Source organism: Pseudopodoces humilis, chromosome 12, assembly GCF_049639895.1.
Source record: "Pseudopodoces humilis isolate 2021_Gansu_Grassland_sample_001 chromosome 12, ASM4963989v1, whole genome shotgun sequence".
In the NCBI taxonomy this organism is placed as follows: domain Eukaryota; kingdom Metazoa; phylum Chordata; class Aves; order Passeriformes; family Paridae; genus Pseudopodoces; species Pseudopodoces humilis.
The window spans coordinates 14,247,219-14,271,630 of record NC_142211.1 but is presented as its reverse complement, the minus strand read 5'-3'; the positions used below and the strand labels follow the sequence as shown (position 1 = coordinate 14,271,630).

Genomic DNA, 24,412 nt, shown 5'->3' with positions numbered 1-24,412 from the left:
ATAACTACTACTAATGTCAAACTAATGCTAACTAATATAGTTTATTGAACCAAATGGCAACAATTCCCCCCCTTTTGAGCATTCTTCAATCTTCTGCAAGAATGCTCAACTCTTAGTCATCGTTGGTTCTTTCAAATGCTGGATTATCTTGCCCAACGACATCTTCATACTTCGGAGGAAGTCGACGTCTTTCATCGAGGCGTATCTCATTGGTTCTCGTCAAGGCTTTTATCACTCTTCTGGTGCGTCTTGTTTCTTTTTCAATGACTCTTAGAACACACTTATAGGCTAACCAAACAATTAATAACAAAACTACAAATAACAAAATGTACTGTACTATTGACGAAACCCATCCAGAAACCTGAAGTCCTAGGGACTCAAATATAGCTCCGATCTAATTATGTTGTGCTTCTTTTTCAATTTCTCTTGTTTTGGATTCAATCGTTTCCAATTGAGAAATATTTTTTTCTACTTCAATGGTCACATTTGGAATATGGATGCAGCAATGGTCAATTTTCGTTTTCAGATATTGACACACACCATGCTCTTTTAACAATAGCATATCTAGTGCCATCCTGTTCTGTAAAGTCATTCGAGATGTGGCTTGCAATTGCAAATTTATGTCTTTAAATCCTTTCTTGGTGGCTGCTGCTAATCTCTCAGTTTGCCCTAGCAGTTTGTATAGCATTTCTCTGTTCCTGTAGGAGGCTATAGGTGCAAATAGTGTTTCTAGAGCCCATCCAAATTTAACTCTACCATCTGGCTCGTGCCATTCATTTTCCAACTCAGTGAATGCATCTACTTCTCTTTTCTTCCGGTTGGGTTTTAGTTTTGATTGTTTCCACAGGGGACAGAGGGTTGGGACTCCTAGAGTTATTTGTGTCACAGGTCCATCTACAGGAATATGCGTAGTCCATTGTCCATGTCCCATTACTCAAACCAAATTTCCTGGACTTTCAATAGTGGTAACTCTACAGCTTACAGCTCGTCTAATTCCACTGTTTCCAGATGCTTCTCTTGTAATTGTATGATTAAATTTCCTGCATTCGCATCCCCACTTAAGCAATACTCTAAGAGGTGCCAGGCTAATTTGGCTTTCAGGGGTATCACATGTAATAACTTTGGTACAATTCCAGTTTTCTTTAGCTGCTTTAATTTCTCTTGTGGAGGTCTCTGTTTTATAGACTTCTTTTGAGGTATGATTTTTACTTCCTGTCCATTGTATACACCAATCTACTGCCCCAATATAGCTATAATGTTCTAACAAACTCGGACCCCATATGGTTTTCCATTCGTCCCACAATGTGGTTTTGCTCGTAATATTTTGACAATCTTGTAACTCATCATAACTACACCACCCTAGATCATTAATCCCTCTCATACGGGTGAATTGGCTGCTGGGCAGTTTCATGCAATCTTCTTCAGGTCTGATAACTACTCTTTGGACAGTCTTTTGACATACCATAGATGTGCTGTCTGCCGTTTCAGGTAGTAATGGAATGGGGATTATTCCCCACGGAATTGGTTCTCCTGCTGCTTGTGGGAGGGGCAAGCATGCCGTAATTCGAGACACATTTTGGACCTTTCCAAAATCCCTGATCAATCCTACTACTAAATTCTCTTGTTCATCACTTCGATATGCTGCCACTTCTGTATCTCTCAGTTCTCTATGCTTCTTTTGTGCATCCTTACCCCAAATTGTGACAATTTTTGCTTCTGGACAATCAGCACCTTTCTTCCAGGTTGCTGACACGTTCTGGACTTCAGTTTTCCGGTCATAAGTCAGGTTCCCATCCATCTTTTCCACTGGTTCGGTACCTGCAACTACCATAGAACCGTTAACAAGAATTGGTTTCGTCATTACCAGTAACAATATAATCAAAAAGGCTACTTTTTGCGAAAAATCATTTGTGTTGGGGAGACTAGTTGAGTCTCCCATTGTACAGGGACTTTCTTGACTCGGGTGTAATGGATCCATGAGTCGATTCCTTCGACCTTTACTGCAGTATAAGTTGTCAGGATCACTTGACGGGGCCCGTCCCATGTCTCTTTCAAGGGGTGGGTGGACCAATTCTTCACGTACACTTGGTCTCCTGGTTGAATGTCATGCACCGGATTCTCCAGTGGCATAGGTCGGTTCCACTGCAAGGCTCCCCTTAAAGCATTAAGAGTTTTGTTTAGTGACATGATGTAACTAAATATTGTCTGATCACCCTGCACGTGCAAGTCTCCTTTCAACACATTAGCATGGTATGGTTTTCCATATAGAATTTCGTATGGACTAACTCCCACTCGCTCCCTGGGTTTGATTCTGATTCTGAGCAATGCTAATGGCAGTGCCTGTGGCCACTGTATCTTTGCCTCTTGGCAAATTTTCTTAATTTGTCCCTTAATTGTTTGATTCATCCGCTCCACCTGACCACTCGATTGAGGTCGCCAAGGGGTGTGCAAGTCCCAAGACATGTCTAGTATCCTGGCCACTTCTTGTACTATTCCTGCTGTAAAGTGTGGGCCTCTATCTGATGACAGTCCTAGAGGTACCCCAAATCTTGGAATGATTTCTTTCAACAGTGTTTTAACCACTTCCTTCGCTTGATTGGTGCGACAAGGAAAGGCCTCAGGCCATCCTGAAAAAGTGCATACATACACTAAAAGATACTTAAAGTTCTGTGCTTTCGGTAATTCTGAAAAATCTACTTGCCAGTAATCTCCTGGTTCTGGTCCTACTCGTAATTTCCCTAACTGAATCTGTTTCCTAACTATTGGGTTATTTTTCAAACAAGTTGAACACATGGCATTCACCCGTTTTGCCAATGTTAACATCTGGTTAGAAATTACTTCTCTTTTTAGAAATGTTACCAACGCCTCTGCTCCCCAATGGCATTTATTATGTTCCGTCTCTAAGATGGCTTTCATAATTCGGGCGGGAACTACAACTTGTCCCATGATTGTTATATACCATCCAGTTGCATTCTTCTGTGCTTTCAGCAGCGATGCTAATTTTTCATCATCCAGGGAATACTTCGGTTCTTGAATTAAATGTGGAGTTACAGGACTCACCTTAGTGGGTATCAGGGCCATTTGAGTCCACACTTCTCTGGCCACTTCTCGTGCTGTGACATCAGCTAATTTGTTTCCCCGATATATTTTTCCTTCCTCCTTCTGATGACCTCTCACATGCATTATTGCAACCTTTTTAGGTTGGTGTACTGCATCTAGCAAGGCTAGAATTTCAGTTCTATATTTGATAGTAGTTCCTTGGGAGTTCAATAACCCTCGTTCTTTCCACAAGGCGCCATGAATGTGCACAACCCCAAAAGCATATTTAGAATCAGTCCATATATTCACTTTCTTTCCAGAACTTAACATTAGGGCTCTAGTGAGTCCAATGATCTCGGCTCGCTGAGCTGATGTTCCAGGAGCCAAAGCTTTTGCTTCCACTACAGTGGTAACTGTTACCACTGCATATCCCGCATACCTGGTACCGTTTTCTACAAAGCTGGACCCGTCGGTGAACAGTTCCCAATCCGGATCCTCCATTGGAACATCTTTCAAATCCATTCGGCTGGCATACACTTGTTCAATCACCTCCATGCAGTCATGTGCTAATTCTCCTTCTTCCTGCTCACTGCGGAGAAATTCTGCTGGGTTAACATGATTAGTCATTTTTAGATCTACATCATCCTGTTCTCTCAGAATTGCTTGGTATTGCAGCATTCTGCTGGATGAAAGCCAGTGACCCCCCTTTTGTTCCAAGACTGCCAGTACCATGTGAGGCACAAATACCTCTATTTTCCTTCCCAAAGTCAATTTCCTGGCTTCCTGGATGAGGATCACTGTGGCCGTAACTGCCCGCAAGCATGACGGCCAACCAGCACTTACTGTATCTAGTTGCTTCGAGAAATACCCTACCGGGCGTTTCCAGGAACCAAGTCTCTGAGCTAGCACTCCCAGTGCCAATTTCTGTCTCTCATTCACATACAACTGAAAGTCCTTGTTTAAATCTGGAAGGCCTAATGCCGGAGCTTCTTTCAATGCCTGTTTCAAGTCTTCAAAGGCCTTTTTCCTCTGTCGATTCCAGCTCAACTGCGGTTCTTTCAACGCTTCATATAATGGTTTAGCTAGAAGTCCAAAATTCAGAATCCACAGCCTGCACCACCCTACCATTCCTAAAAAGGACCTTAGTTCTTGATGGTTCCTGGGAAGGGGAATAGCACAAATAGCTTCCACTCGATTGACTCCCAACCGTCTCTGGCCTTGGGTGATTTCACATCCCAAATATATTACACTTTCTTTTATCAGCTGTGCTTTTTCTTTTGACACTCGGTAGCCAGCTTGGCCCAGCATATTCAACAGAGCAATAGTCAATTTCAGACACATTCTTTTTTCTGCTGTCGCTAAAAAGATATCATCCACATACTGGAGAATGACATAAGAGGAAGGTAACTCTCTTACCTCAGCAGTCTTCCATTCTTCCAATTCCTTTGCCAATTGATTTCCAAATATTGTAGGGCTGTTTTTGAATCCTTGCGGCAGTCGAGACCAGGTGAGCTGTCTCTTTCTTCCAGTATCAGGACTCTCCCATTCAAAGGCAAAATATTTCCTGCTTTCCAATGCCAGAGGGATGCAGAAGAAAGCATCTTTCAAATCAATAACAGAAAACCATTTAAATGTTTCTGACACAGATGTTAATAAAGTATACGGATTGGCAACCACTGGGTGAATGTCTTTGGTAATGTTATTAATTGCCCTCAAATCTTGCACTAGCCGATACTTACCATTGGATTTTCTAACTGGAAAAATAGGAGTGTTAAAGTCTGATTCACATTCCTGCAAAATTCCTTGTGCTAAAAACTGAGTTATCAAAGGAGCGACACCCTGTTTAGCTTCTAACTTGATTGGGTATTGTTTTATTCTCACTGGCTGAGCTCCTTCTTTTAATTCTACTACCACCGGCTGAGCAGCTTTTGATTTTCCTGGATTCCCAGTCTCCCATACCCAAGGTACTACAGCTTGATCTACTTCAATAGGAATAGGAGAGGGATCAATTTCTTTTATTACAAACAATTTAGCAATTTCCTCTCCCGGAACCTCTAATTTTACCCTCCCATTTTCGAATATGATTCTGACATTTAATGATGACAACAAATCTCTGCCAAGCAATGGCTTGGGGCAATTAGGCATGTACAAAAACTGATGATCTAATTCTTTTCCTCCAAATCTCAAATTTAATGGTTGCAAAAAGGGTCTCTCTTCTAATTGTCCCGTTGCCCCCACTACCTGTATGGTAGTATCGCTGATAGGTCCTAACCTTTTGTTTAAAACTGAATGCGTTGCCCCCGTATCCACGATAAACTCTTGTTCTTTCCCATCAATATCAATCCTGACCCTTAAGTCCTGTTCTAGTCAGCTTTGATTCTGATAATTTCCCAATACAAATGCTTGGGCGCCACTTACTGGATTCACAGGATAACCTGTTGGTGCATTCACTGGCATTCCTCCCAATCCAGCTTTCACTGGGCACTCATTCTTCCAGTGTCCTATCTGACGACAGAACGCACATTGATTGGGAGCAATCTCTCCTTGCTGGGGACTAGGAGGGGCCATCCCCCGTCCTTCAAATTTAACATTCTGGAATCCTGCCCTGCCGCGTCCAGAACCACGACCGCGCCCGAAACCACCTCTGCCTCCCCCCCTTTCACTGGCTTGCTGCATTATAGCTAGTATGTTCGCCTGCTGTTTCTTGGCTGTTTCTTTTTCCCTGTTATTATAAACTTTCCAAGCCACTTCTAGCATTTTATCCAGGTCCCGAGTATCTTGTCCTTCTAATCTCTGCAGTTTTTTCCGAATATCTTCCTGTGTTTGACCCAAAAAGATTAAAGCAAGCTGCAATTTCCCTGCTTCACTGTCAATCTCCAAATCAGTGAAGCGTCTAGCAGTTTCTTTAAGTCTTTCTAAAAACGCCGAGGGAGATTCATTCTTATCCTGCCTGACAGAATACAGTTTCGACCAATTTAGCGTCTTAGGCATCCCAGTCCTGATTCCTTCTACTAACAACTCCTGGTACATCTTGATGGATTCCATTCCTCCGACCCTGTTTGGATCCCACCCTGGATCATCGCTCGGAACTAAGTCATTTACTGTTTCTACTGTACAACGCAGCCTAATCTCCTCTCGAGCACGCTCTTTCATTGCCCGTAGCACCATCTCCTTTTCGGTGGAATCCATCAAAGTATCCAGCAAAACCTGCATGTCATTCCAATCTGGATTCTGGGTTTTAATTATCATTTTGACCACCCGGGCTACCCTCTCCGGATTCTCACGGTAACAGCCTGCTGACTGCTTCCAAATCACCAGATCCCCTGGGGAGAAAGGCACTTTCACAAGTACTTTCTCTCCTTGGGGTCCTATAGCTTCTCTTAAAGGGGCAATAAGCTGGGATTCCCCGTAATTTTTACGTCCCTGTCTAGTGCGTGCCGCAAGCGGAGTATTTCGCCGATTCTGGGGAGTAACAGGGGAAGGGGTTTTAGGTCGGATAACAACTTTCTTAACATTCCCCGGTACTGCCGTTAAATTTGCCACCTCTTCCTCCTCATCCTCATCCTCATCCTCAGTACTGGTTTCTGGTAACGGTGGATACAAAGAGGAATGGGGTGAGACAGAGGGAAGAGGTGAGACAGCAGGAGGGGTTGAGACAGCAGGAGGGGTTAAGACAGCAGGAGGGGTGGGTGAAGCAGGGAGCGCACCGGGTGACACCATTAAAGACAAATCCTCCTCTGGTCGAGAGGTTAAGGCTAAGCACTGAACACATTTAGATCCTTCTTTACAACCCCCGCACTTGGATTCTTTCATCTCTAATACCATTATCCCACACTCAGTCTGCCACTCCTTCTTACGGCGCAGTAAATGAAACAGGTCTAAATACTGTATTTCATCCCATTTTTCATTTTCCTCCAGATAGCGCATTAACGAATTTATGGTGTCAAAATCTACAGTACCATTCTCTGGCCATGACGGCCCTTCTCGCCGATATTCGGGCCACCAATGATTACAATAGTCAATCATTTTGTCCTTACTCATCTCCTGGAAAAACCTTTCACTTTTCCACCTCTTCAGTAAACATCCCAGCGGGGTATTTTCTGGGATACCTTTATTAGACTGAACCATAAACTTAAGTGTCTTGAATGGCATTTTATACCTTACTCACAGCCGTACAAAAACTCAGTAACCAATAGCAACAACCAATATGCAGCAATATATGAAACAATAAAAACCACAATCAATATTAACAGCCCAACAAAATCAATCATACCACGCACTCACACAACAATCACTTCAATACTGAGGTAGTTTCCTTTTTAGCAGCAACAAATTCAACTAACAATTATATCCAAAATAAACAAACAAAAGGACTAAATACCAAATAAATACCAAATAAATACCAGACCAATCCAACTTGCCGCTTCTCGACGCCGCGAGGGGCAAGTGCCGGACCTGCGCAGCTTTCGCCGCGTCTGACAGCCGGCGCCTAGGCTTCCCAGACCAACCAGACGTCTTAGCCCAACCCTGCGAGGATCGCCGCCTCGTCTTATGAGCAGGCACCCAAACCAGAAAAAAATAAAGCACCTTCGGGCTTACCTTTTGCAGTCGTCCGTCAGGTGCGGGGGTCGGGCACGAACCGATGACTCCCCGAGAATCACTCGGTGCCGGCGTGGAGTGGATCAGAACGCGAACCGCCCCAGGCACCTTCGGAGTCCTGCCGCGGTCGCCAGAAAACTGTTGCCCGATCCGAAGAAAACACAAACAACCGAAGTCGTTTATGCGGTGCTTTATTGAGGGCCCGGGAGCCTGTGGACTAGCGTCCAAAGACAGAGCCCCATTTCACAGAAAAATCACAGGGTTTTTATATGTTTTCTACACGATTTCTTCATCATCATAATTTCTTAATTCTCTCTCACTACCTGGTACGATTATCTCTCTGACATTTAAATTTTGCCAAGAGTACATTCCTAGATTATCTCTTAGTTACACTGCTTACTTTGCAATATCTGCCGTATAGTTCATCTGCAGGTTACATGTGGCCTACCAAGCCTTAGCATAACTACTACTAATGTCAAACTAATGCTAACTAATATAGTTTATTGAACCAAATGGCAACAATGAGACCTGCAGACCTTGTTTCTCTCTCAAAGGAGAGAAAAGAGTGATTGACATGTAGAAAGACAACATGAAAACATCAAGGTTAGAAAAGAAAGAGTTAAGCCTCAGGTGGAAGAGGGATGAGAAGATGCCGAATGGGGCTGAAATATTCTTTTGGTAGGGCCGTGGAGATGGACATTGATATACTGAAAATATCTCCTTTAATTCAAGAAAGAGTATTGGGGGAATTAAGTATTCAAGCTGTAGATCTGAGCAAAGGCATCCATTGATGAAGCAAAGCAGGTGTTAGAGTAGCTGTGATCCTATGAGACGCTTGAACAGAGAGATGAGAGTGATGAAGACCCTTTGCCCCCAGGAAAAGAAGAAGAAAACCTCTGTTTCCAGAGATGATCACAGAGACAGATGAAGAGAACCTTTGCCTTTGAACAACTCATCCTTAAAATAATACCCCATGAGTTCATGGCCCATGGACACACCTCTAGGAGGGCTGTGGAAATGGGAGGAATTTCACAGTGCAGAACTTTTTGCCTGGGTGGCTGCTATTCATGGAAATGAAAAGCCACAAGAAAACTGTTTCTTGTGGAGAAGTCTCCATGGCATGACAAGAGAAATATCCTCTCCCTACAAGGACTGATGAAACACTATTGTATAGTTGGTACTGTTTTAACATCCCAGGTTTTATCTCTATGTTGTCAGTTGGGAAAGGAAAAAGTTGGGCAGGGGAGGAAAGGTTTCTGGAGGTTTTATTCTGGTTTCTTATTCTTGTAGTCCTGCTATTAATGTTTCTTTATTCCTTTTAAGTTTTAAGCCTTTTTTGCCTTTCTCCTAATCAATATCTCACAGCGAGAAATGACTAAGTGCCCTGGTGATTTTAGCCAGCACTAAAACCCACCACATTATTTGGTGCATTGGCCGGGAAACTCAAATTGGCAAATCTAAACCACTACACCATCTATGTAAGCTTTTAAAACAGGTAGGGCAATGTTCTTTATCTCTTTCATGACTCATCCCTGATAACTACCTCCAGGGGCTATCTTCTGCTAATGGGCCATCAAGCCTCACTGCATGACTCATTACATCATCCCATTGTGAAATGCTCCACCCAGGGGGAGGAACCAAGCATTCCTACCTGGATATAATCTGAGGTCTTAGAACACCAGGAGCAGTTTTACCTGCTGGAATTCCAGAGGACAAGAGCTACATAACCACCACTAGACCTTCAGAGGAAGACCAGACCCTTCTACAGGATCACTGCTTCAACAGAAAAACATCTATCACTTCAACAGGACTGCAGCCACCATTTAATCAGACTGCTACCACCACCCTGACTGACAGAATGTCAGGTTGTATCCTGACTGTCATTTTAAGCCAGTGTTTTCTGCCTTTATTTTAATTTTCCTATGAAATTGTAGATCTGACTTGTGATCTGCCACTGTTTTGTTTTCAAACTAGTACAGCACCTGAGAAGGAAGTTAACTAGGAAGTTATTGGAACAGAACAGGAGAAAGGTGGTGGTTTAGGATGGAGATATATTTTTATAAACCACCTGGCTTATTTTCCTAAGCAATTTTACCCATTGTGTAACATTTTTTAAGTCAACTGTCTTTCTCACCAGGAAAGAAAACAGTAAAGGAAAAAAATTCAAGCGGAAAATTCTCCACTATTTCACCAATTAATTTATAGCCCTTATTCTCATTATACTTGTGTGAGACAATTTTGTGGTTTTGAGCCAACTAATGCCTTTCACTTTTCTAGCTTACAAGTGGCCTATTACCTCATTGGCTTGTATTTTGGTGCAGGGTACATGGACCAGATGCAGTACTGATGACAGAAGGCCACCATCCTGCTGAGCTGACTCAATGTCAGATGATTCACATTGCCCAGCAAATTGCAGCTGGTATGGTTTACTTGGCATCACAGCACTTCGTGCATCGGGATCTTGCTACCCGGAATTGCCTGGTTGCTGAGAACCTGCTAGTGAAGATTGGGGATTTTGGGATGTCTAGATATGTGTACAGCAGAGACTACTATAGGGTAAGTGAACTGCTATAATCAGTAATAATGGAGATTTTGTTCAGTCATTTTACTGCATTCATGTGACTAATTCTACTTCTAAACTGGACAGTCTCTATGAGATGATTTAGGGGCTTGCATATGAAGAAGCTGGTTCTGCGTAAACACCAATGGTATTTAACTCAGTTTGGTATTAGTTTTGGTAAATTTGGAGTTAATCAGAATAAGATTGGCATGTCCTGTTGTTTATGTGTTAGTTTTCTTTTCTATTAATAAATCATACAACAGTCTCTGGGCAGAAATTTGGCATGTTTGGCTATAGTAAAGAAGCAGGAGAGAAAAAAAGGTACTCAAATTTCACTCAACTCTCAGAAGATTTAAAATATCTTCTTACAAATTTCTAAAACAAATGTATATTGTAATTTGATTATTGTTTAATGTTTCAGTTTACCTAAATAGATATAATAGTCAGAAGCACTGGAAAGAACAGTTATTTTACTTGCTGAATGTAAGCATCTCTTGCTTTAAGCCAATTCTTTAGTCTTACTGTTTATGGCACTGTTTGTATCACTCTGGTGAGGGCTGTAACTCAGTAGTGGGTAAAACCATGATGCTTGTTCATATTCTGGCCCTGGCCATTTTCCCTGAGCTCAGTTGTCATAAAATGATCTGTACAATTTAGAAAGGGCTTCTAGGATCTCTAGGATAGATAGGATTGTGTACACTGCTTATTGTTGCTAATGTTTGCTTTGTACTATGTGGCAAGTCATGTTTTTTACAGTATTTGCTGTTTGATACCATGTGTGCATCTTCATGATTGGAACTGGAGTAATAGTGGCAGCTATCAGGTTTTTCTGTAGCATGGGGGAGGCAATCCATGGCCAAGCTATTAGTTTATAAGTGCTAGAGCTGTATCCTGTAACATAAGCTATTCAGAATCTTTAAACACATTCTCTGTGCCTGCTTCCCACATCACTTGTTACTAAGGAACTCCTTATAGATAAAGCCCATTCCTTAGCCATCTTAATTGGACTGCTGTGTCTATCAAAGAACAGTGTCCCCTTGGCACCAGTGTTTCTGTGATGCCTGAAAAGAGATCATCTTTTGTGGTGGGTTGACCTTGGCTAGCTGTCAGACGCCCACACAGTCACTCACTCCCCTTTCTCAACAGGATGAGGGAGAGAATAAGATGAAAATGGTTACAGCTCAAAATAAAGACAGGGAGATCCCTTAACAATTACCATCATGGGGAAAACAGAATCAACTTGGGGAAAATTAATTTTATTTATTGACAAGTAAAAATAGATCAGGATTGTAGGAAAGAAAGACGAAAAATGAAAAAATCTTCCTTACACTCCTTTTTTTTCTGAGGCTCAACTTCACTCCATTTCCAATTCCTCTACCTCCTCCCAAAGCCCTGAGCAGTGCAGGGGGTATGGGTAATGGGTGGCTGTGGTCAGTACATACCAGTTCTGCTCTTATAGTTGTTCCTTCTCATACTTTTCCCCTGCTCCATCATGGGTCCTTCTCACAGGCTTCAGTCCTTCAGGATAAACCTGTTCCAGCATGAGGCCCTCCGTGGCGTGTGGATATCTGCTCCAGCATGGCTGTTTCTACAGGGGGAATACTTGTTCTACCATGGTCTCTTCCACAGGCTGCAGCAGAATATCTGCTCTGGTGTCTGGATCACATTTAGCTTCAGTCTGTGAAATGAGAAGCTATGTAGAGGGATGAAAGGGAAAATCTAATGACTAGGGTAAAAACAAAATCTAGAGCAGAGTGGACTTGCTTCTGTGACCAATTACTTGATAATCCATTGAATTTGGGTGTGGTTTTTTTCCTTTTAAAAACTTCCCCACAAGACATACACCAAGACGATTCTCATGAAGGATATAAAGAATAGTCACTAAAAGCCAGTTCACCTTCAGAATGGAAGCAGCACCCAGAAAGAGCTGCTAGGAAATGCAGACCTCTCATTGATCCACAATATAGCTAAAAGCTCTGACTATACTTCAGTCAAAAGCTTAAAAATCTTTTTGGAAGTTTTCAAATAGAATTCTTCCTATTGTCTTTTTCTGTTAAAACCTTTGATAATTTACTAGTATTTGGAACCAATTTGGTTAAAGAGCTCTAGGTTCCATATGCATGCATATAAAATACCATGAAGTCTACAGTCAACATCACCCACAGCTGACACAAGTTTTTCTGTTAAAAAAACTCTTAGCACAGATGTTCACTAACTTTAAAGGTCCTTTAAAAATTACATACATAAAACTATATCATTCTTAAAGATAGTCCCACATAGGGATATAAATTGCAGGAAACCACTGAAATTACTTTGAGCAGTGACAGCAGCAGCAGTTGTTGCTGCATGCTGTGAGGAGTGTGAGGCTTGTGAGGTTCCCAAGGAGGTGTCTGAGGGGGTATCTAGGCCTCTGACACCCTTGGGCTGTGTGTGTGGAAGGACCAGCCAGCAGACAACATATCTTGTGAGAGGGATGGGTGAGAGTTGATCAGTGCCAGCATTCCCCACAGCCACTTCAAACCAAGAGAAGCCACATATAATTTGCCTCTAAGAAGCACCCGCGAACAGGGTGCCCAAAGGAGTGGTATCTATTTGGAACACTGATGGCAAGGGAAGGGAAGCATGCTCTGTCAATTATTGGGCTGCTGCCTGCTTTATTAGACTGCATTCACAATGATCAGACCAGCTAGCTGGTGGCTGTGCAAGACTACTTGGAAGCTTGAGGTCTCCTGATATCTGGAATTAAAGATGGCATCTTTCAAAAGAATTACCATTTTATAAGTGAACCATTTTTTTTTTCCTGAGAATTACAAGGAATCTGTGACCTGCTGAAAGAAAATATTATCCACTTGTTGCAACTGTATTGAGAGACCGCCACCTATTCACCACCCTTCACAGAAGTAAACGTGAGCGTTGTTTATTTCTATTACTAACACACCTTTTATAGGGTTCTACAGGGTCCGTGGGCTAAGCAAACTACTATTGGCTAATACACACAGGTTTACATTCTTTCTCTTATACACAAGGATATTGTTTTGCTTTACTCTCTCTTCTGCAGGAAGGTGTCAAGGACTTTAGCCTTTAATATCATGACTTATTTCAAAGGCTGGTTTGTGCAGACAGGCCTTTACTAATATATAAAATATATCAACACAACTGCAAGGCTGAGGCTGAAACCCAAACAGGAGCACTACAGCCTACCTATGCTGTTGTCACATCTCCACGCAAACAAACCTCCCAAGGACTAAAAGAGCTGTCCAGACTTTAGGTTGCATGGAGCTACAGCACCTGGAAGTCCCCTTGGCACCTGAACATAGCAGTGGCTGTCATAACAAGTATGTCTAACTAAAAGAACTCTTCAAACAAGTAACTATGTTGAAAGAGGAGCTCAACAGGCACTGCAGTATTTGGGAATGTGAATGGAAGATCAATGCATGGTATTGTGCTGTCTCAGGCTGAATGACAACCCTGTTTTACAGTTATGCAAGAAGATAAACCTGATTTCAACAACAACCTGACTGACACAAATAACTAAGGAGATGAAGGAGACTGGACCCTTGTCTCTGCTCAAGGCAAACAGAAGAATCATCCCCCTTTCCATAAAGTGCCTCTATGTAACAGATACTGTGCTCAGGGGGTGAAGAATGAAAAGCACATGAATAATGGACAGAATCCAGGGGAAGACATGCGTGTGAAGTTGATCCAATCACCCACCTGCATTAGAACCAATGCCACCAGAAAAGTATGTGGAATATTAGTAATTGGAGATTGCTTACTGAGAGGTACCAAGTCACCCATTTGCTGTTCAGACAATTTCTCTGGAGAAATCTACTGCCTAATGGGAGCTCATATTCATGACATCACTGAGAGGCTGCTGAGCCTTGTGAACCCTACAGATTATCATCCACTCAACTATTCCAGGTAGGGTCTAATGATACTGCAAAGAGGCAACTTAGAACCATCAAAAAAGACTATATGTCCCTCAGGGCAATATTAAAAGGACCTGGAGCACAAATAGTATTCTCCTCTATCATCCCAATCAGAGGAAGGATTTCAGGAAGGAGACAAATTGAATAGACTAATACCTGGCTGCATGGCTGATGACATACTCAAGGTTTTGGCTTCTATGACCATGGATCTACTTTTGAGAAACAAGGCCTATTGGGAGCTGATGGGATTCACCTGACCAAGTGAGGCAAGACTGTCTTTGCCAAGAAGCTGGCCAGAATTATAAGGAGAGCTTTAAACTAGCTTCAGGAAGGAAAGGGATGGCGTTTTGAGCAACAGAGAAGAGCCAGGCAGTGCTGATGTATTAGGAACCAACAGGGAAGCAGATGTGAAATGCTTTAAAGGAATTGAAGTTGTTCCTTTAAAAAGATGTCATGGTCAATAGACCAGATGAAGTGCCTCTACCAATGCACACAGCATGGGTAACACACAGGAGGAGCTGGAAGCCACTGTGCAGCTAGATCGCTATGATCTAATTGCTACTACTTGGACATTGAGCTGTTGACTATAACTCTTTGGACACAGCCATCCATTCTTATTAAACTAACAGTCCATCCATCAAATACATATCTCTGATTTAGTGACAAGAATGTTGTGGAGGACTGTGTCAAAGTCCTTGGTGAAGCCCTGTCGGCTGTCTCTAATCACCCCTCTGTGTTCCATGTTTCCATGTCTTCCAGGAGGATCTGCTCCATGATTTTACCAGGCATGAAAGTGAGGCTGACAGATTGGTAGCTCCTAGGGTCCACCTTTTTACCCTTTTAAAGTGAATAGGATATTTCCCCTTTCTCCAGTCACTGGGGACTTGGTCTGACATGACTTTTCAAATATGATGGAGAGTGGCTGTCTTGATTTGGAAGACAGGTGTCTGCTAGGGAAGGCAGGAGCCTCCCTTGGAATAAAAAATGCAAACCTCCTCCCTCTGAATTATTATAATTTTGAAATTAAGGGGCTCTCAGGCAAAGATATGGGGATAGGAATAGCAGTTCTTTACTAGTATGTATAACAAGGCAAACAAACAACAATAACTATGGCATTAATAACAAAACAGATCCAGGGACCCCGTGACAGCCTTCTCAGCCGAGATGGGAAAGGATGGAGGAGAGGCTTTGTTTCACAAACCCCCTGTGGGCAGTTGATCCCGATGCCCCTGCAGGACTCTGAGGAACACCCAGCTGGAATGGCAGGAATGAGCAGAAATCCTGGGCCAGTGGAGAGGTGTTCAGAAGCTCCGTGGCAGTAGCTGGCACTGCTGCACATCCCGGCAGGACAGGGAGCGCGGGGCACGAAGAGGAAGAAGAAGCAGCTCCATCTGGGTTATGGTGAATTCCTTTCCCCAAGCAACAACAGCTGTGTGTGCTGCTCTGAAGCTGAAGAAGAAAGCCAGCCAGCAGCTGACACCCCCCCCCCCCCACCCTCCCTTTTACCTGTCCCACTTCCACCTGGGCCCAGCCAAACTTCTTTGTCTTCTCAAGTGCCCAATAAGTACCAGCAGTCAGGTTTCCCCACAATTAATAGGAAAAATACTATAGGTGAGAAGGAACAAAAGGGAGGACACTTAACCCCCAACAGTGGCTTAGCAACTACATCAGTCAATTCCCTCAGGACCTTGAGATACATATTGTACTGTATGTGAGGTTTCAAAGGAACTTAATAAAAAGAGGATGTATCATCTTTGGAAGGAGGGTCAGGTCTCTCAGGAAGTATTTAAGGGGTTTGCTAGGGCATGTAGGAAAAAAATTAGGGAGGCCAAAGCTCAGTTCAAAATTAATTTGGCAACTTTGGTGAAGGATAACAAAAAATGTTTTTCCCACTATATTAATGGTAAAAGGAGGGTTAAGACCAGCCTTTGTTCTTGTCTCGGTTTTGGGAGACAGGTGTCTGCTAGGGAGGGCAGGAGCCTCCCTTGGAATGAAAAATGTAGGCCCCCTCCCTCTGAATTATGATAATCCTGAAATCAAGGGGCTCTCAGGCAGAGATCTAGGGATAGGAATAACAGTTCTTTACTAATATTTATAACAAGGCAAACAAGCAACAATAACTACAGCATTAGCAAGAAAACAGAACCAGGGACCCTGTGACAGCCTTCTCGGCTGAGATGGGAAGGGATGGAGGAGAGTCTATGCTTCACAAACCCCCTCGGGCGGGCAGTCCCGGTGCTCCTGCAGGGCTCTGAGGAACACTCAGCTGGAACAGCAGGGATGAGCAGAGATCCCAGGCTGGTGGCTGAGGTGTATCAGCAGCTCTGTGGCAGTGGCTGGCACTGCCACATGTCCCAGCAGGACAGGGGGTGCGAGGCCACCAACCAAGAGGGAAGAAGAAGAAGCAGCAGCTCCGTCTGGGTGATGGCGAAATTCCCTTCTCCTCACCGCAACAGCTCTGCGCCCAAAGTGTTCTTCTCCGAAGCTGAACAAAGCCCACCAAACTGTCCATGCCCTCCTTTATTCCTGCCCCCTTCCCCCCCCCCTGGGCCCAGCCAAACTCTTTGTCTTTTGTCAAGCACCCACCAAATACCCACAGTTAGGTTTTCCCTGCAACTAATGGGTAAAAATTCCACAGGCAAGCCAGAACTAAAAGAACACCTAACCCGCAACAGTTCTCTATTGGATGTGAGAGGAAACTTAGTAACTGCAGATAAGGAGAAGGCGGAGGTGCTTAACACCTTCTTTGTCTCAGTCTCTAGTAGGAAGATGGCTTGTCCTCAGGACAACTGTCCTTCTGGGTTGGTAGACGGTGTCAGGGAGCAGAATGGTCCCTCTGTTATCCAGGAGGAAGCAGTCAGAGAACTGCTGAGATACTTGGACGTTCATAAATCTATGGGACCAAATGGGATCCATCCCAGGGTGATGAGGGAGCTGGTAGATAAGCTTGTGAAGCCTGTCTCCATCATTACTAACGGTCCTGGCTCACTGGTGAGATTCCAGATGACTGGAAGCTTGCCAGTGTGATGCCCATTCACAGGAAGGGTGGGAAGGAGGATCCTGGTAGTTATAGGCCAGTTAGTCTGACCTCCGTACCCAGTAAGGTTATGGAGCAGTTTATATTGAGTATCATCATGCAGCACTTACAGGATGGCCAGGGTATCAGACCCAGCCAGCATGGGTTTAGGAGGGGTAGGGCATGTTTGATCAACCTGGTCTCTTTATATGACCAGGTGACCCGCCTGGTGGATGCAGGAAAGGCTGTGGATGTTGACTATTTGGACTTCAGCAAGGTCTTTGACACTGTCTCCCACAGTATACTCCCGGTAAAGCTAGCAGCCCACGGCTTAGACAGGAGCACTCTTTGCTGGGTTAAGAACTGCCTGGATGGCCGGGCCCAGAGAGTGGTGGTGAACAGGGCTGCATCCAGGTGGCGGCCAGTCACTAGTGGTATTTCTCAGGGGTCTGTTCTGGGGCCAGTTCTGTTTAATATTTTTATTGACAACATGAATAAGGGTACTGAATCTTTCATTAGTAAATTTGCAGATGATACTAAGCTGGGAGCATGTGTCGATCTGTTGGGAGGTAGGAGGGCTCTGCAAAGAGACATGGATTGGTTGGATGGATGGGCATAATCCAATAAGATGATGTTTAATAAGTCCGAGTGCCAAGTCCTGCATTTTGGCCACAACAACCCCCTGCAATGTTATTGGCTGGGGACAGTGTGGCTGGAGAGTGCCCAGGGAGAAAGGGACCTGGGAGTACTGGTCGACAGCCAACTGAACATGAGCCAGACGTGTGCCCTGGTGGCCAAGAAGGCAAATGGCATCCTGGCCTGTATCAGGAATAGTGTGGCCAGCAGGACCAGGGAAGTCATTCTTCCCCTGTACTTGGCACTGCTGAGGCTGTACCTTGAGTACTATGTCCAGTTCTGGGCCCCTCAGTTTAGGAAGGATGTTGAGATTCGTGAACATGTTCAGAGGAGGGCAACAAGGCTGGTGAGGGGTTTGGAACACAAGCCCTATGAGGAACGACTGATGGACCTGGGGTTGTTTAGCCTGGAGAAAAGCAGACTCAGGGGTGACCTTATCACTCTCTACAACTTCCTGAAAGGTGGTTGTAGTCAGGTGGGGGTCGTTCTCTTTCTCCAGGCAACAACTGACAGAACAAGAGGACACAGTCTTAAGCTGTGCCAAGAGAAACATAGGTTGGATATTAGGAAAAAGTTTTTTACAGAAAGGGGGATAAAGTATTGGAATGATTTGACTGGGGAGGTGGTGGAGTCACCACCCCTGGATGTGTTTAAGAATACACTGGATGTGGCACTCGGTGCCATGGTTTAGTTGAGGTGTTGGGGTTGGGTTGGACTCGATGATCTTGAAGGTCTCTTGCAACCTAGTGATTCTGTGATTGTCACATCCCATGGACTTGAGTACATTTGGGTTCTTCAAGTGGTCTTGAACCTGGTCTGCTTTTAGGATAGGAGGGACTTTTTTCTCTCAGTACCTGCTTTGAGATTCAGGGACTTGAGAAATGTTGGAAAAGCGATTGGCATTGAAAACTGAGGCCAAAAACAATGCTGAGTACTTCAGCCTTCTCCATGTTGATTTTTCTAGTTTTCCTGTTTTATCAGGCAGTAGTACATTTTCTTTAATATTGGGCTTTTTTCTGACATTCCTATAGAAGCCCTTCTTATTATTTTTCTTATCCTTTGTCATATTCAGCTCCAAGTGTGCCTTAGCTTTCTTGATCACATACCTACACAGCTAGGCAGTGGTCCTATATTTTTTCTAGGATACGTTTGTGCTGGTTTTTCATTAACTGACATTTGGTGAGGAGGGAAGATGCCACCCACGGAAATGCTTTTTTCTGGGGGAAGCTGCTAAGAGCTTCCTCTGACCCTGGCAAAAACTAATAGATGGTTAGCTCTGAGAATTGACAATCTATTAAACGATTAAGAAGTTAGATTCTCCTCTGTGAGATTCACATTTTAAAGATGGGCAAGCCTGGGAAAGTTTCTCTCTTGCTTCCAGCCTTGAAGAGGTAACTGGGCATCGGTCAGACTGGCCCCGCTCCACTGTGGCCTGCGCAGCCTGGCAGGGCCAGGCCAGGCCCCAGCAGTGGCCGGGTGGGGGAGGGCAGGCCACAGGGCCCCAGCCAAGGCTGGGCCAGGCCCTGGCTGCTAGCATCTTGCTGACACTAAGCCCTGCCCCCACTGCTGGCCTGGGCCAAGTGGGGGCCCACCAGGCCCTGGGAGCAACTCTGGACTGGGTCTCCCCCCCGCCAACATGTCCAGGCCAACCCACGGGTCAGCTGAAAATCCTGCTGCTGCTGAGTTTCACCAGAAACTGCCAGGAGATCATAACTTCCCCCCCAGCGCAGCCCCAAAGAACTTTCATCGTAAGCAGCTTCAGCCTTAGCCCAGCATAGATCATATGGCTACCCACAGGCCTGGGCGAGATATTAATTCTTTCAGTGCACAGATGAAACTTGCAAAGCATTGATCCTCTCTCGAGTGAGAGAAAAGGACAGATTGAAGGCACGTAGAGAAACAACATGAAGACACTAATGTAAATAAAGGAGTCAAGTCTCAGATGGGTGGAGAATGAGGAGGTGCCTTTGATATGCGGATAGAAAAATAACTCTATAACTCGCAGAGTAGTTATAAGAGTAGGTATGAATTTATTCAGCCCTGAGGTGTATGGGGGATATCTCCTCCGAAAAGCATGCACCCTTTTTGAGATTCGGCTTTCTCTTTTTATCCTTTACAAACTAGGGTTGCACAATACGCCTAATACATATTCATTTCCTAACCCCACCTGTCCTCACTTCATGTTAAAATTAGCTCCACGCCCCTTTGCAGCTGCGCACTGGTGGTTTCCGGTCAGCTCAGTGGTCGTCTGGGGGGTCTTTGGGATGAGGTCAGCAATTTTCTCCTTAGCTGAACTCTTCACCCTGTCTTTTCATGCATGCCTCTTTCAGTCTTTTGACCACCTTTTGGACTTTGATACTCTTCATCTTATCTTGCAGTCTCGCTCAATCCCTTCTCTCGTGGAGCAGGGTATGGTTATTGTCAACCCCCCCTTCTTTTAGTCAAGCATTTCGTTATGTTTAATTCCTAATTCTTAATTTCACTGTTTCACCTTAGTCTTGGGCTGAAAATTCTTTTGGTAAGGCCATGGAGAGGGACTATGATACATTACAACATCCCCTTTAATTAATGAAAAAGCATGGGAGGATGGAGTGTTCAAACTGTAGACATGAGCAGAGGCATCCATAATGAAGCAAAGCAGATGTTGAAGTAGCTGTGATCCCATAAGAAGTTTGAACAGAGAGATGAGAGTGATGAAGACCCTTTGCCCCCAGAGAAACAAGAAGACATCTGTTCCCAGAGATGAAGATAATCTCAGAGATAGATGAAGAGAACATTTGCTTTTGAACAGCTCATCCTTAAAATAGTACCCCGTAAGTTTGACATGGCCCATAAACGCAGCTGTGGGAAGGCTACATGAGATGGGAGGGACTTCACAATTGCAGATTTTCCGGGCGGCTGCTATTCGTGGAAATTAAAAAGCCACGAGAGAACTGTTTTCTTCCCGGTGGGACCCCTCTGTCCCACCCCCTGTGGTGAGAGCCCCCGATCCTCTCAGGGCACAGGCGGCAGAGGGGGTCCTGGAGTGGATACAACACGAACTCAAAGTATCTAGACACAGGAGGCTCAAACTTGCTGGAATAATCCTGGGTTTATTGTCTGTTGTCCACCCGGGGGAAGAGAGAGACTGAAATGCCCTGGGTCTTATCTCTTATACCAGGGGGCAGGGGTAATCAGGGGATACAGGGAGGTCACAGCCAATAGGAAGGGGGAAGGGAAAGAAGGTTTTCAGGTAGGAACTAACATTACACAAACCAGAGGTGAGTTTTACCCTTGGGAGATACCAAGATTTTTAGATGCACTACAACACCTCACCCTTTTCTGTTATACAAAAATGATAAACATGGATTTGAGTAAGAGGTAGGTTATTTCTAAAAAAAAGAAAACAGAAATTTTTTAAAACATATTCACAGCCAAAGTATGCAGGTCAGAGGCTAGAAAGGTTTCTTCTTGCTCTCTCCGGCGGTGTCTTCTCTTGGAAGCAACTGCCACTTGCTTCTCTTCTCTTCTTGCTGGGGCTGGATTCTTTGGAACAAAAGGTTTTACCCATTTCTGAGGAATCCATCGGGGGCCAGAAGGGGTGGATACACATGTGTAACCATGCCCCCAGGTGACAAGTTCATATGGGCCCTTGGTTTGCCAAGTTTCAGGGTCCCTGATTAAAACCGGTGGATGCTGTGACAATTTAAACTGATCACCCCTGTTAAAATGCCGAGTCACAGGAGGAATCACGTTTTCAAATGAGCAGTTTAGGAAGTTAATGGTAAACAGAGCTTTACAGAGTTTCTGTTGTGGAGACATCCACACTGCCTCGCTACCTTGCCTGGCTAGGACTTGTTTGAGCGTCTGGTGTGTATGCTCGATTACACCTTGACCTGTGGGGGAATGGGGGATGCCAGTTTTGTGTTCCACTCCCCACTGCTGGACAAATTCCAGGAACTCCTTGGATTTATACGCTGGGCCATTATCTGTTTTAATTTCCTTAGGGATTCCCAATACAGAAAAGGCCTGTACTAAGTGTTGTTTAGCATGTACAGACTTTTCTCCTGCATGAGCAGAGGCATACACTGCTCCTGAGTATGTATCAATACTCACATGTACATACTTAAGGCGACCAAAACGGGGGATGTGAGTGATATCTGTTTGCCACACCTCACAGTTTCCAATTCCTCAGGGATTAACCCCGAGGCCTAATGATGGCACTGTCTGGAGCTGACAATTGGGACAGGTAGCCACGATGGCTTTAGCCTGATCCCGTGTCAGCTGGAACTGACGAATCAGTCCTGGCACGTTTTGATGGTATTGCTGGTGACTTATTTTTGCCTGTTGAAACACATCTGGGAGACATACCTTTTCGGCTGGGGCAGCAAGGGAATCAGCCTCTCGGTTTCCCTCAGCGATTTCACCTGGCAATGGGGTATGTGACCTTATATGCATCACATAGAAAGGTTGTTCTCGATTTGAAACCAAATAAATCAGTTTTGAAAGCAATCTAAAGAGATGTTCATTCTGAATGTCCTTGAGAACTGCCTGTTCCGCTCTGGACACCACTCCTGCTACGTAGGCTGAGTCTGTAACCAAATTAATCGGTTCTGAAAATTTCTCAAAGGCTCTCACGACCGCAGCTAGTTCAGCTATCTGGGGTGACCCCTCTACAAACTCAACATCAGCGTCCCAAAGCTGAGTCTGTAGATTTCTCCAAGTGAACACCGACTTGTGAGATGTCCCCGATGCATCAGTGAACACTGTGAGAGCTTTGAGTGGCCTTCGGCTCCTTTTCTCACGAGGAATGAGATGGAATTCCTCATGAAACAATTTGTGTGATGGTGCATGAACTGAAATTTGCCCACTATAGCTGTCCAGAGCTTACTGGAGGTTAGCATTGCTCTGCAGCAGATGTTCAAACATCTCTTTGGTCAGTCTCTCAGGGGAGTTTTTGCCTTCTCCAGAGAGCCTGACTGGGAGGTGAATACGCATAAAATCACAACCTGCCAGTTCCCGCAGCCTCACCCTGGCCTTTTGAATCAGCTGAGCCATCAGCTCTTGTGGCTTGGTGATAGTTTTGGGTCTTTGATGGGAGAGGAAAATCCATTCTATTATTAAGAGTAAATCTCTCTGCCCCTCGGCCCATTGGAATATTAACCCATGTAGGTGTGGCAATTTCCCCAGGACAATAAATTTGAAAGGCAGCTCCGGTTTGAACCGGTGCACCTGTCTTTCTCTCAAGGCCTTTTGTGCCTTTTCAATTACAGTTTTTGCTTCTGGAGTCAGCTCCCTGGGAGACAGTAATTTTCTCTCCCCTTTCAATAAATTGAGTAGGGGACTCAGGTCTTCATTAGTGAGACCTAGCCAGGGTCTGACCCAGTTTAGTGACCCGCATAGAGAATGGAGATATGCTAGAGTTTTAGGATTACAAATAATTTCCAATTTTTGCGGAACAACAGTCCGTGCAGTAATTTCCAGGCTCAGGTATTTCCAAGGTGGCATCCTTTGAACTTTGTCTTCCTGCAATTGGAATCCAGCAGAGGTTAAAACTTTAACCACTAGGTCAAGGGTGTCTTTCAGTATGTTGTTATTGGGACAGCATATTAAAATATCGTCCATGTAACGCAAAATGATAACCTCTCTCTTTTCAGCACGCACTGAGGACAGCAAAGACCCCACATACCACTGGCAGATGGAGGGGCTGGCTTTCATCCCCTGAGGTAATACTGTCCAGTGGTACCGTTTCATTGGAGCTTCCCTGTTAATTGTAGGAATGGAAAAGGCAAACCTTGGTGCATCCTCTGGGTGCAGGGGAATTTGAAAAAAACAATCTTTAATATCCAGTACTGCTAGTAACCAATTTTGTGGTAACATAGTTGGGGATGGCATTCCTGGTTTGAGAGACCCCATGTCCTGTATTTTTTTGTTTATTTCTCTCAAATCTTGAAGGAGGCGCCATTTATCTTTCCCTGGCTTTTTTATTACAAACACCAGGGAATTCCAAGGGCTGGTTGTTTCTACTATGTGTCCTTTGGCCAATTCTTCTTCCACCAGTTTTTCTAGCTGTGGATGTTAACTCTGAAACAGAGTGCCTGTAGAAATTACAGGCCGCGTAGCTTCTCAGTCTTGCCTGAGAAAGCTGCCTAGGAAAACATGAGGAGGATTCAAAACAATCCTCAAAGACAGAAAACAGCCTTGCAGGTGTTGTTTCTCTGTCTCTTGTTTTCTTTGCAGGAGAAAGTCAGGGGGTGGTGAACCCCACTGACCAATGATGGTAATGTAGTAGTTTGCTAACCAATAAGAGTTTCCTTTCTGTACTTTCCACGTATCAGTCTATAAAAGAGACCTGAAGTAATAAACTACGAGAAATTCTCCTGATCGACTCCATAGAGAGTCTGTGTCGTTCTTCCCAGCCGTTCCTAATAGAGCGACATCTAGCGCCCCAAGTTTTTGTTTGCTGAGAGGCCACTGGTTCACCCAAATTGGATTATTATCTAACCAAGATAGCTTTTGTACTGGACGCTCTACAGTGGCCTCTATCAAAAATCCTGAGGTGTCTCAGGAATTGCTAATTTTACCCCCCACTGCGACATGGTGTCTCTCCCCCACAGGGGGCACTTGTAATCAATGACAAAAGGATGGACACTA

The 24,412-nt window shown here is 44.3% G+C and overlaps 2 protein-coding genes across 4 annotated transcripts in view; one reads left to right on the top strand and one right to left on the bottom strand.

Moving 5' to 3' along the window:
* The window catches only part of LOC148183404 (BDNF/NT-3 growth factors receptor-like), a 596,246-nt gene that overhangs the window by 526,919 nt on the left and 44,915 nt on the right, over nucleotides 1–24,412 (top strand). Inside the window, 1 exon segment of the mRNA XM_088061407.1 lies at nucleotides 9,960–10,194. Coding sequence (XP_087917533.1) covers nucleotides 9,960–10,194 — 235 coding nt within the window.
* On the bottom strand, nucleotides 920–7,967 carry LOC148183405 (uncharacterized). 3 transcript variants are annotated; one of them, XM_088061603.1, is made up of 3 exons: nucleotides 7,639–7,967; nucleotides 5,458–5,540; nucleotides 920–2,155 (listed from the first exon to the last, which is right to left on the bottom strand). In XM_088061603.1, the coding sequence occupies exon 3, from the start codon at nucleotides 2,042–2,044 to the stop codon at nucleotides 935–937; it is 1,110 nt and encodes a 369-aa protein (XP_087917729.1). In that variant the 5' UTR covers nucleotides 2,045–2,155; nucleotides 5,458–5,540; nucleotides 7,639–7,967; the 3' UTR covers nucleotides 920–934. The 3 variants fall into 3 exon arrangements, with proteins under 3 accessions (XP_087917729.1, XP_087917727.1, XP_087917728.1); XM_088061601.1 differs by lacking the exon at nucleotides 5,458–5,540 and having other exon boundaries at nucleotides 7,443–7,967; XM_088061602.1 differs by lacking the exon at nucleotides 5,458–5,540.

Excerpts from the sequence above, each read along its gene's own strand:
- LOC148183405 (XM_088061601.1), bottom strand. The coding sequence starts at position 2,044 with ATGGGACGGGCCCCGTCAAGTGATCCTGACAACTTATACTGCAGTAAA.